At 43.4% G+C, this 13,780-nt stretch overlaps 1 protein-coding gene across 1 annotated transcript in view; it reads left to right on the top strand.

The window, feature by feature from the left end:
* The first annotated feature begins 7,910 nt into the window (after window positions 1–7,910).
* CA5A (carbonic anhydrase 5A) overlaps window positions 7,911–13,780 on the top strand; it is a 35,550-nt gene continuing 29,680 nt past the window's right edge. Inside the window, exon 1 of the mRNA XM_042852098.2 lies at window positions 7,911–8,198. Within this exon, the coding sequence (XP_042708032.2) occupies window positions 8,069–8,198 (130 nt within the window). The 5' untranslated portion in view covers window positions 7,911–8,068. The remainder of the gene's footprint in view (window positions 8,199–13,780) is intronic.

The following is a 13,780-nucleotide window of genomic DNA, read 5'->3' as shown; positions in this document are numbered from 1 at the left end:
TCACAGAGAATGGAGGCCATCCCTCTCCCCCTTTAAGACACCTCACATGTTTTTGAAATGCCTTTTCCTGATTGCCCACCTTGGTGAGCACACTCTCCTTTGTAGTGTGCAACTGCCCAACCGACATGCTGGCTCCTTGCACTAGACACGCTCCTGCCTGGAGTAGACAAGAGATATTGAATCTCCTGGGCCTGTGGGCAGAAGGGGCTGTGCAAGCTATGGGACACCGAAAAATGCTGCAAGGGTTTGTGGAATTTAAAAAAAAAAGGGCATGAAAATTATGGGATTTGGGTGGTATTATGGGATGGAGAAAGTTGCATGCTGGGAACTTGATCGCTGGCTCTCAGAGGTGCCTGGCAAGTCATTTCTAATCCACAACACATTATGAAAAGTTCCCAAAAAGCATTGCACGAGATGGCGGCTTTGTGTCACACTGGAATATCTGCCCGTGGTGCACCTCACTTTGCAACAACACAAGCACACCTGGTGAGTATGAGCAGCACTAATGCAAGTGGCCAAATATGCATGCGCATGAGCAATGTACAAGCTTTGGTAGCTGTACGCTACCATAACTTGTATTGACCAAAGTTTGGAGTGTAGACATGGCCTTACCCTAAGCAGCAATTGAGTCTCATAGGCCTCAATCCTCAAACATGCACATGCATAACTGTTTTCCCATGAGTAGCCCCCTTGATTTCAGGTACCAGAGAAATGTAAAAAAAATGGTGGGTGCTTAGCACCCACCGGCAGCCAACCATCAGCGCCTCCTCCTCCCCCCAGCGCTTCCCACCCGCCATGGATGAGCTGTTCCACGGTGTGCAGGAAGCACTGGGTATGCAGTGGGGAAGGGGGAGGAGCAAGGGTGGGGTGCACTTGGGGGGAGGGGGCAGGAAGAGGCAGGGCAGGGTGGGAAGAGGTGGAGTGGGGACAGGAAGACGCAGGATAGGGGTGGGGTTTGGAGAAGGGGTGGCGTGTGTGCGGGGCCTGGGGCGGAGCCTGGAAGAGCACCCCCCAGCACACTAGGTCAGCGTCTATGCCTATGAGCAAAGCTTAAAAAAACTGGGCATGTTTAGCTTTGAGAAAAGAAGACTGAGGGGGGACCTGATAGTCTCCAAATATGTTAAGGGCTGTTATGCAAAGGCCAGGAATCAATTGTTCTCATGTCCACTGAAGACAGAACAAGAAGTAATGGGCTTAATCAGCAGCAAGGGAGATGTAGGTTAGATATTAGGAAAAACATTTTAATCGTAAGAGTAGTTTAATTCTGGAATAGGCTTCCAACGGAGGTTGTGAAATCTCCATCATTGGAGATTTTAAGAACAAGTGGGACAAACCCCTGCCAGAGGTGATCTAGATTTCCTTGGTCTTGCCTCAGCGCAAAGGACTGGACTTGATGACTGCTCAAGGTCACCTACCAGCCCGACATTTCTATGATCCTAAGATCTAAAATTTACCCAGCAAGTTTGAGAAGCCATTGCTTCTTTTCTTCTGAGAATTGTTTTAAGTGTCTATTTCATTCACTTAAACTGTCTTTCGAACAGTAAAATACTGTGCCCTTAAAATAACTGCTCACAAGTAGCTATTCCCTAAAATGCTGAGTTTGACTCAACGATGTCTTGAGCATGAAGGGAACACAGGGGAATCAGATCCCATGTTAATGAGGACACTGCTAACATATGCAGCTGTTCTATTCTACATATATATCGTATATCTCCATGGGGTCTGAGGGACTGCCAGTCATGCATTAAGCAATGTGAACAACATCTGTCATGTGTTGTTTGTTCTTCCATCCTCTTGCCAGTGGGGAAGAATCATGTGCAGTGGAGTTTAGGTATGGATTTATTTGCTTTTAGAGATACATGTTAGAGAAGGCAATGTTAAAGAAAAGGCATTTGGAGCAGAAGATGGCAAGGATTGTGGTGATCAGTTCCTGAGGGGGTTCGTTCCAGTCTGGGATGGCCCATGGGCCCTGGAGAAAGTTCTGTCTCTTGCACAGACCAGTTGTACTGTTATTAAGGAAAGTTTCACTGTGATAGAGCAGTGATCTTAATACCAGAGTTTTAGATGGTCTTTTAGGTGTCCTGGGTCCAGGCCATGGAGTACCTTGAAGATAAGAATTGAGACCCTGAGCTTGATTCAGAATTCTATGGGAAGTTAGTATAGGGAGGACATGAGTCATGAGGTTACTTTTACCTGACAATAGTGGTGAGGCCAAAGAAGGAAATACTAAGCTCTTCGGCTGCACCTCGTCTCCACCAGCTTTTTACCCTGCTTACTTACAAAGAAACTGGTATGCTGAAGGTTTGAGACTTCAGTGCAGAAGACTAAGGGCTTGTCTATGCTGCCCCACAGTTTGGACTGCAGGGTTGTGATCAGCAATGCGCTCCAAAGTGCTGCCTGTAATTCCCCCGCGTGGATGCTGCAGCCCGAACTAAAAGGTTGTTAGTTCACGTTAACGTAGTTCTCTTCAAATAGGACTACATCAATCCGATCTAGAAGCAGCGTCCACATGGGCGAGTTACAATGCAGCACTTTGGGGCACACTTCTATTCACACCCCCGGAGTCTGAACTGTGGGGCAGTGTAGACATAACCTAAGCATCATAGTTACCCTTTCTTGTGCCAGCCTTTAGCTTCCATTCCTGCTTGTTTTGGAGTGCAACATCTTTGTGCTCACAACTGCATACCAAGCCGGATCAAGGCCTGAGAGAAACAGCTGTGAATGATGAAATTTATAGAATACTTTGCCAGCTTTCTGTAGGAAAGTTGAAGACTCAGGATTATTTTAATAGGACTAATTGAGAGGATGACTTTAATAGAACTAATTCAGTCTATAAAAATGATGGCAGATCACGTGCTCCCCCAGAGTTGCAGCTTGGCTTATACTGAGCATGTTCACAAGGACTGAGCATGCTCAGTAACATCTACTGAAGCCATTGCCCTCACTCCACCCCCATATTATTGGCAGGTACAAGTCCTCTCTGCATTGCAGGGATCACACTGGACAAAAACGCTCCACTCATGAGAATCACCTTAATAAGACATGGCTCACAGTAGGTTGTGCAAATATTCTGTAATTGTCGGTGCTGCTTGGTTTCACTGGGCTTCTCCTGGGTTCATGGGTTTGGCTCCTTCTTGACTGGGGAACAAAAAGTGGTGGCACCTCCCCAACATCACCCACTTATGGCATGGAAATGAGACATTACTCAGAGTCAACTGTGCACATCTGTGACACACCCGCTCTTCTCTTTCATGCATAATGAAATAGCCAATGATGTTGACTTTCAAATTATAATCACTGAGCATCTGAGTTAACACCTCATTGATATCAATGGGGCAGTTCAGTCCTTGCAGAGCTATTGTTCCAGACTCTCTGCAGACTCATCTCCGTATCTGCCAGGTCTATACTCAAAAGTTAAGATGTCTCAGCTACATCTCTCAGGGATGTGAAAAATCCACACCCTGAGCGACAGGGTTAAACCAACCTAATCCCTGGTGTAGAGAGCACTAGGTTGACAGAAGAGTTCTGCTGTCCACCTAGCTACCGCCTCTCAGGTTTACAGTACAGACCTATATCAGTATAACTACATTGCTCAGGCATAATCCACAGCCCTGTGACATAGTTATACTAACCTAAACCCTCTATAGACAGTGCTATGTTGATGGGAGACCTTCTCCCATCAATATAGCTACCACCTCTCAGGGAGGTGTATAAACTACACCGACGCGTAGTAGCATCTTCACTAAAGGGATGCAGCTGTGATGCTGTAGTGCTGCAAGTGAAGACAACCACTCAGGGAGGTGGATTAACTACACCGATGGGAGAATCTGTCCATCACCGTAGTAAGCATCTACACTGAAGCGGCACAGCAGTTCAGCTGCAACTCTGCAGCTAAGCTGCTGTTGCGTTTCAAGTGTAGACAAGCCCTCAGTCCATTTTTTTTTTTGAGGTTTTCTTTGCAACCATAACAGCTTGAATCTTCTTTTCTGAATGAAAGCTGAGTTTGTGAGAAAAAGATAGCGTCAGAGAAGTGCTGGTATGGTCTGTGGGTGGGCACCTGTTGTTTCCACGTCCTGGTACATGAAGAAGAATATTCCTAAAATTTCTTCCTCTCTCCGTCCAAAACCAAGTGGGATAATTCCAAACCAGTGACATGAATCAGAATCCTAATTGGGGCAATATTTTCCTCTGACTAAAATCATGGGTTTGGAGCTGGCTGGGGCTTACATAATGGCAGTACCCTGGTGTATGTTGAAAGAAAGCAAATATTGAATTAATTGCATCAGCTTTGCCCCATGCAATCTGAAAAGTACACCCAGCAAAAGTGAAATTGACAGTGACGACAACAGATTTTCAGTTTCCATGAAAAGAAAGAGTGTGTCTCTCTCTTATGCACAAGTCAGGGATACAGCAGGCATTCAACCACTCATATCTGTGAGCATGCTTAAAGGCCTGATCTTGCAGTCCTTTTGGAGGCAGAACTCTCATTGACTTCATGTGGTCTGTAGGCACCTTGATTCCAGGCTGGCAGCTAAGGTAGTGAATCAATGTATTAACAGACAACTCACCCTAAGCAGTAGGTTTTAGAAAGGAAAATACCACAGATAAATCAACCTTGGTAGAACACTAAAGCAAAAGAGATTAAAGGGTGCAAAACTAACACCTTCAGCTTTGCATTCATGAGGAGCAACGCCACAATAACAAATTGAAGTACATGTGTATGATGAACAAAAACCAGTTTCAGCAAGGAAAGACATTTCCTATTCAAAACCCCATTTGTTATAAGTGAGTTTGTAACAAGGTGATCTGCGCCTTTAAGGGCCTGGGTCAATTCAGTCCTGATCAGTTATCAGACCCAGCTGGGAAGGGGGAGGGGGTGTGTCAGGTGATCCCTGTAAAGGACAGAGGGCTAGCAGCTGAGAGGAGTTGGGGAGGGGAAATGGGCTTCTGTACTAAGCCCTGATGCAGAGGGACTGAAAGGGTATGTTCTTTCAGCATTGAGAGAGGCAAAGGGAAAAGTCCTGGGAGCTGTAGCCTGTGGTGGACAGAACAATTTAAGTTTTGATATTTTGCCATAGTTTTATGTTTGAAGAATAAAATTGTGCCTGGAAGGAAATTTGAGCATGAGAGTGTGTCCTTCCTGGGAAGGTCAAGGGATTCGACCTGAGTGGGGGATACTGAAGCATCAGTTAGCCTGAAGTCAGAGTGAGAAGGAGGTGCTTCAACAGATTTTAAAAACAACATTAAAACTTGTAAAAAATGCTTCCCGTTTACTTTTAGTGAACTTAAAAAATAATTTTTTTAGGTCTGAAAGTTCATAATTCTTCCCTTCCATTTTCCTGTGATGAATCTCGACGCTTCAAAATATATAAACCAAATTTTGCTCTCACTTGCACTCAGTGGATTTCAGTAAAGATACTACAGATTTACACTAGAGTAAATAAGAGCAGGTTTTAGCCGTGCCTATTATATCTGCATTGTCATAGGTAAGCTATTGGCCAGGCCTAGCATACAGTTCCTCAGTGTTTAGGGAAAAAATGGGCAGTGAACAAATATTACTGAGCCCAAGCACTCAAAAATTGTGAGTCAGCCCCTAAAAATCAAGATCTGGTACCAGTACATTCAGAGTACTTTTCATTTGCCTTCTGTTTTTGAGTCGTGGGTGGGCGTCAGATTTTCCAAACTTTATTTTACAACCGTGAAGGCTAGAAACTTACCTTATATTTCAATTAATGCTAAGATTTTCATGTAGTCCCCTGACTCCGGGAGGGGAAGGAGCTTTAAAGAGAACCCCAAATCTTGTGAGACTAATCATAAACTAATGAGTGGACAGTACTGATCGAAGCATTTGTTTTGTAGGGTTAAAACTGCATGGAGTTTGCAAACAAACATAAGAAAAAGTAGGTCAGATGTGTGTTTTGCTAATATTCCTTTTTGTAGAGAAAGTTTGATTAAATTATTAATAGTAATAGTCCTTATGTAGCATTTTCCATCTTCAAAGTGCTCTCAAGATATTAATTAATCTAACTCGTTAATTGGGAAAGAGATTAAAATATGGTATTGGAATGAGAAGCCTCTGAAAAGACAGATCAGCAAATATTTTTTAAACCCACTTGTTAAAGTAGACTCATTGCAGGAAGCATAAATTGGAAACTCTGGGGCACTTAACCAAAGCCATATTTGTCTGAAGCCAAAAATAAACTTGCTTTGGCTTCAAAACTTTGTTGACCAGGTCTTGGAGCCAAGGACATTTTGGGGAGCAGCTCTAAGCTTAGAAGTAGATACCAACATATAGGATTTTGCAAAACATCCAAACTGTATGGCCATTTTTGTTGTACAGCCATGCAAAATGCCAGATCTACCTCAATGGAGCTATGTTCAACGGACTTCAGTGGAATTATGTTGATTTTTCACTAGCTGAGGATCTGGCCTGAACCATCCAGTCATTGGTTCTCTGACTTATTGGTTAAGTACTATTGTGTGGGGAAAATTACATTATTAGATAAAGACTGACACTTGAATTTATTTGGTATTTTATTTTCACACATCGACAAACCTAGGGGCAGCACAGCGTGGTAGAACTCAGGGACTATTGTCTCCTACCTAGGTCCTCTTCATCCTTCTAATTAGACTCTAATATACAGCAACATAAGGAGGATTGAGGGCTAAGATCAAAATAAAGCAACACACATTTAACCTCACAATTTAATCAACATCTTACAGTTGCTACCAATTCATAAATGACTATTTTACCCCGAGGAACTTTCCTCAGAAAATAACTTTCCTCTTCCTTAAACACAGTTACAAATACATTCTTCCTGAAACTCTCCTTACAATGCGCACATAATCATGTAACTTCTGTAAGCACTTGTTTGAGAACCTTGAAAGGCACCATCAGGCCTGTAGGGGGTTCAGTTTCTAATAGCTTCACTTCGTCCAGGCCTGGTTGCTACTTTATAACTTTATGAATAGCTGTTACCGAGTGAAACGCTTTCCCAAGATTGCATACCTGGCCTGAATGAAACCCTGCTCCAGAAGCTACTTGTTGTATCAGTACCACCACAGAGATTCAGAAGCCAAGTGCCATGTCACAATATTGAGCACTGCGAGGGGAAAATGAAGAAATGAAAGGAAGGGATTTATATACAGTCATATCATATAAAGCAATAGAGTTCTTGGAAAACTATGTGAAAGAATAACAAATAGAGAATAGAATTTTTGTGCTTTTATTCCTAAAAATACAGGACTGGAAAAATCCTAAATCTGTCCCCAAATGGAAACACTACCGTCTGGCTAATATAGTGGTTGAACTGTTATGAAAGGGACAGTGAGGGAGATTTCCTTGATTCTGGGGACGTTCATCCTTCTCTCTAGATACAACAAAACTACTCCTCTCCTGGGATGTCTTATCGACATAATTCTAAAGAACAAATTCATAGCCTTTGAAATGCATCAGATTGCACTGCATGGCATGTTGTATTAAAATATTTTCTCCATCTGTTCTCCTGCAAGGGCTTTATATCTCCCCTGCCCCCGTTGCCTTCTGTAAATTGCTCAGCTTGAGTAACAAGCAATCCTCGTGTTTGTGATTGTTATAAAAACAAAATTAAGATCAATTTAACATCACAAAAGTAACAGAACATGAAGATTTTTGCAGCAATTGTAATATTTATGAATAAGAACCCTTTCCTTCCATATGACAAGAATGATTTCTCCGAATTTGCAATGTTTGCAGAGCCAGACAAAAAAAGAGGCATGAAAAGCCCATGCAGAATAATCATCAACTAGCCCTGCCCCTCACCCCCCCAAATTTTTTTACAACCAATGAGGAAGCCAGACCAGGGAGCTGTTGAAATTTAACTGTTTGTTCGGGGTGGTTGTTTCTTTTCCCCCTAAAGAAAGGTGTGTACCATGCACTCAGAATGGCTTATAAAAAGGATCGGAGATCATTTGGTTATCTTAAAGCTGTACTTGCATAGCTTTTTATCTTTGCTTTGCGTTGATAGGTGGCCAGGCTCTTGAAAGCCGTTTTGGCTGTAAGTCTGACCGAAGGGCCAGGATCGTACTAATGAATAGCATAAAGGTAATTAGTCTGGCACATTTATGCAAGCAGCTGAAAACTATCTGGGGGCAGCGATTGGTGCCAGCAAGACCCTGCAGCATGGTCACCTGCACTCAAATAAACAAGAATGCAGCATGTGAGTATATTTCATTTTCATTAAAATAGCACCCTGAACACCTGTATGAGTTAGCAACAGTGAGGGCTATCAAAGAGAGGCCGGGCACAGACAATAAGAATAGTAAGTTTTGCTCTCACTGTCTTCCTAATATAGCAGTAGAGACCAACAAAGGGAACTTGAGACCTTGAAAAGAGATTGCAAAAAAACAAAAGTAGAATTTCAAAAGATAATAGAATGAGAGAAACTGGAGATGGAAAAGCCTGATGTTATCTAGACTATTTCCTTCACTCCTGGTTGTGTGAGATTAAAACATCATTCTTCAGTATTTGTGCAATGAGAGCCAATGGGTGTCATTGGGCTGGTTATGATTCTAAATTGTAACCATGCACAGGGTGCAAAAGAAGTATTTTTTCTATCTGATGGTCTGACTGATTTCTATGAAAGCGTATTTGTAAATGTAACTGAAACCACATTTAGGGCCTGATCCAAAGCCCATCAAAGTCAATGGAAAGATTCCCATTGACTTCAAAGAGCTCTGGATCAAGCTCATACAGATTAAACACTAAAATGATTAATTTAAGAAAACAGGGTTTGATAGAAATACATAAAGCCCCCAAATGGGCTGAATAGAAGATCCACATTAAACTCCTTACTAAAATGCAAAATAATATTGGGTGATACAAGGGGTTTAGTGGTATAGTATACAATACTATTAACATATCTACAAATGACTTGTGGTTGGGCTACTCATGAGGCAGGCATGTCTAATCACTTGTATGGAGATCAGGTCACAGGGTAATAACAAATAATAAAATCCTACATATAGAAAGTGCATTTCATCCAGAATACTTTGTTCATTTCTGTAACTGTATTAGTTTTGTTGATTTTTTTCAAAAACACGGTTTTGGCCCTGTTTGAATACAGAGGAAGGTGATACTTTCTTCAACTGAATAATCAAACAGTATTCTTTATATCCACCTATGTGATGACCAAACAGCTTTATTTTACCTGGTTGGCAGAAAACAAAGCAGAATGCAGATGTTTAATAGTTCCTCATTCATAAATGCATTTTGGCAGGTGACACCACAAAATAAATATTCTGCCATTGATTGCTTGGCATTTCAATAAGCCAGTTATTGTGAGATTAGTCTCCAAATGCAGTGATGCATTATTGTATTGTATAAATCTTCCAGAGCATGAAAGCCTTATGTAACATACAACATGCAAGATTCTTTGTCACTCAGCAATTCCATATTAATTCATAACACAATTTTACAAGGATGTAAATTGCATTTGCAATGTTATCCTAATGAATTTGAATTAATTTCAGCCAATTCCTTGTTTTGTCCTCCACAGAACAGAAAGTGTAAAGTTGGTTTATTGTGTTCTGAAAACTTCAGTGAATAAAGCTGCACTAAATCCTCTTAGAACAGACAGAATAAGTCGTTCAACAAGTGGCACAACTTGTAACTATAGGTCTTTCACCATCATTGAAAAATGTTGTTTACTTTTTAATCTGGAAAAAATGCATACTTTCTCCCTCCAGAACCTAGCTTAGCACCAGACCTTGTTAATGTAGAAACAGATCCACAAAAAACATCTAGTAATTTATTTCTAGCGTACAGTTTGAATTAGTCAGATGACAGTATTCTTCCCTTTTCTGACCTTTTTACATGTTTTCTTCGCACAAGATGACAGTCTGTTTAAAAATTTTGTACTTGCTACCCTACCAGTTTTATTTCTATTGCAGGCCTGTTCAGGAAACTTGACTTATTCCATTTAAAAACTTTTAAATAAAAAGATCAAGGCATTGTTCATTTGTTTGAAGAAGAGTGACACTGTATTAGTTTTAAAATCAGAAAGATCAGACCTTATCAATTATTAGCTCTTCAAATAGTTTAAGTGAATTCATTTACTGTATTTAGCATGTTCTGAAGTGTGTGTTAGAGTGTGTGTGAGAGAGAGAGAGAGAGAGAGTATTGAGAATTGGACTTGTCTACACTTACCGGGAACAGCTTGTGGCAATCCATGCATTAGTGGTCGATTTAGCGGGTCTACCCGCTCGCTAAATCAACCGCTGATCCCTCTCTCATCCACTCCTGTACTCCACCTGAATGAGAAGCGCAAGGGGAGTCAACGGGAGAGCGTCTCCCGTCGACATAGCGTAGTTTGGACCCCACGGTAAGTAGATCTAAGTACGTCAACTTCAGCTACGTTAGTCACGTAGCTGAAGTTGCGTAACTTAGATTGATCTTTCCCCATAGTGTAGACAAGGCCTTAGTTTCTCTAAACTGATCTAAAACCAGAGACCAGAATCTATCTTCATTTATGGTAAACCCTGGAGTTTCACAGATGTAACCCTGGGTAGATTTGGTTCCTACTTTAGAGTAAGAGAGCATTACACTTAAAGAAAAGAGACCACCCGGGTCCCAGAAGCCCAATGACCCCTTCCTCCTCACAGAGGAGTCTGTACAGCAGAAGCTATGCACAGGCTAGCCTATCTGAGCTATTTTGAATTCAGTTAGCACAAGTAACATAGTAGGGAAGACAGTGCACAGCAGACTTTAGCAGGGGTAGAACAAGCCTGGCACAGACCCTGTGTACGTACTCTGCTTGCTAGCCTGCCCTGTAGCCCGTGCTACGCTGCCTTCCCCTCATATTGTTTTCCGAGCTAGCCGGATTCAAGCTAGCTTGCGCACGGCACTAGCTCAGGTATGCTACCCCGTGCACAGCTTTTGCTGTGTAGATATACCCAAAGATACAATGAACTTCCATTGACTTTGCTCATAGCCTGCAGGCAGTGCAGGGAGAGAATCAAATCTCAGGAGTGATGCCTGATTCTTCAAGACTAAAGGCTGGAACCACCAAAGTGGTTGAGGCCACTGGTCCATCTAGTTCAGCATCCTACTTCTGACAGTGGTCAATTCCTGAAGCTGCAGAGAATGGTGAATTTCCCCATACCCCACTTCTCAATCCAACTAGCTATGTGATGCATTGTATGGAGGTGGGGCAAGTTCTCCCTCCCCCAGGGCAGGCGATCAGGTGACATCCTGATACTCTGAAACATCAGATTGGATTATAGACTCACATCTGTCTTTTAAGATAATAGGTGATTCAGTTTCTGAGGTATGTGCAAGTTACCTTTAAAAAAAAAAATCAGTTCTGTTAATGTGCTTGATGCTTGACTACAGACAAAGCAAGTACCAGGCTTTTGGTTTCAGCTGGGTAAGAAAAAGGACACGAGATGTACACACAAATCACTGCATCAGAAGATGAAGAGTGCACATCCTGGCCTATAAAGTAAAAGTGTCTGAGCTGATCTCAGTTGTCACAACGGTGCTGAGGGAGAGAAGTGATCGCTGAGGTCTGCCACTGCCTTTCATGGATCAAAGATGCAATGTGTGCTCACATCCACCCACTCAGCTAAATGAGTGAGCGACTGCATTCTGCCACTAGTGGGCCTCAAGAGTAACTCCAAAGGGGATGCCTTGCTGTAGCTCACCCTAGATCCGACAAAGGTCTGGTTGACTATGTCAAGGATCAGATCAGTAAATAAAGGCCTCAGCTCTCCTTGTGATGCCGTCATCATTGCAGTCAGTGGCGGTAGAGCCCTGCAAATCTGTGGGTATCCGCTTTGTATCCACGGGTATTCACAGACCATTTTTGCGGATCGCAGCATGGATGCGGATACAAATTTTGTATCCAGCAAACAGGGCTCTGCAGCACACACTCACCCGAAGGGAGAGGCTGTCACCCAGCTTGCAGGCTCCAGCTCGGCTCTCAGAATCACACATCAGTGTGCAGGGCAGTTGTAGTCAGTTCTGGGAGTTGTAGTCCCCAGCTTGCCTGGAGGGAGGAGGTAAACTACAACTCCCAGAAGGGAGTGAGCCAACCGCTATTTTGAAGTTGGGGTGGTTCTTTAAAGGAGCAGGTGGCAATGGCTGCGTGCATTAGAGCCACTGTAACTGCGTAGGGGTGTCTGAGCCCCCCACGGGCCAAATTGTAGCCTCCCTGCCTGGAGCGGGGAAGGAGGTAAGGTAAGGGTAGAGCAGACGGCAGGGCAGGAGGTCTCTAGGGAGAAGTGGGGCTTGACACAGCCCTGCCTCACTGCTGTGCGGTGACCTGTGGAGCTGTTTAGAACCTGGCAAATACGTGGATGTCTGCAGCTCAGACGTGGATGTCCGCAGACAATTTTTGTGGATCGCGGATCAGAGGCACACCTTTTTGTATCCGTGCAGGGGCTAAGTGGAGGTGTTGAAGTTAGATCCCTAACAGAGAGGGAGTGGCTGATAGCGTGTTCTCCGTAAATGCCTTCTTGCCCTGGTCCAAAATAGCCCAGAGGTAATCACTTTCCGGGGCACTCTGTAGGACCCATGAACTTCATCTGGCTTTTAAAGAGGTGTAGGTGAATTCAGGGATTGGCCACTGTATGGGGTGGAGGGCAGTGTTTGAGTAGGTGCTGCGGCTGGAGGAGAAAGCGCAGCAGATTGCCCTGTATTTTGTTTTTGTAATTGGCAGGGCACCCAGAGCTTGTGAATAGGTGCTTTTTATTTCATCTCAGTCACAATAAATTAACAAATAAAATTCTTTACCAGTCACCTATGAAAACATGTTGAATGACCCAGGCTAGTTAGTCCAAGATCCAAAACCTCTCCAAGATTTTGAGCCTGCTTGGTAAAGAGTGAACAATTTCAGTAACAGTATATCTGTAGTGAAGATTAAATCCATATTAGCTCTACCCTGCCAGTTGGAATTACCTGTTTTTTTATCAGGTTCCGATCTTAACCACACACTTTGGAAGCAAAGAGAAGCTCAACCTTTAACAGTCTGCTGCTGCTTTCCTAACAAGCTTACAGAACTCTGTCCGCTACATACCATTTGATAAAAGTAAAGGCATTAGACTGTTTATGTAACCCTTCTGCCCATCTGAGTTGGCAGCAACAAGAGCCGGGTTCAGTATCTAGGGGTTCCGTTTTAATAACGCAATGCAAAACCGGCTCGAGCCCCCACCCAGTGATCTGGGAAAATTACATACCACCCCCCTGGGCACCTCTAAGAGGCACTAATTTCCCTTTCGCAAGCACGGAGTCTGAGTGTAGCAGAAAATGTTTAATAATATGAGGTAAATGACATCAGCATTAAATTGGGAAAACACCACAAACAGGATTCATAGCACAAACCATGAGCAAAAGACCCACCCCCAAAGTCCCAAAAGTCCAACACCCCAAAAGTCTCTTGAGTCCAGCAACCCAAAAATTACCCCAAAGTCCAACAACCTAAAAGTCTCTGTTCCTGGTTAGTGCAGCCCCAGAGTTCAAAAGTTTATCTGCAGAGTCTTACCACCCCCAAACCCCCGCCTGGGTGGAAATGGGGGGGAGAAAGGGGCACGCGGGGTATTAAGGGGCACCTTATGTTTGAGGCTGACTGCCCTGCCTCTCCATGGGGTTCTGCTGCAGCCTTTACCACGAGCCGCTTTACTTCACCAGCCGCTTCGCGAGCTGCTCTAGCCGTCCCACAAACTGCTCCGCTTCGCTCTGCTTGCTGTCCCGTGGGCCACACCAACCGTCCCACAAACTGCTTAGCTCAGCTTTGCTTCACTT

This window comes from Chrysemys picta, chromosome 14 (genome assembly GCF_011386835.1).
Source record: "Chrysemys picta bellii isolate R12L10 chromosome 14, ASM1138683v2, whole genome shotgun sequence".
NCBI lineage: Eukaryota > Metazoa > Chordata > Testudines > Emydidae > Chrysemys > Chrysemys picta.
This window is presented reverse-complemented; position numbering and strand designations above follow the sequence as displayed.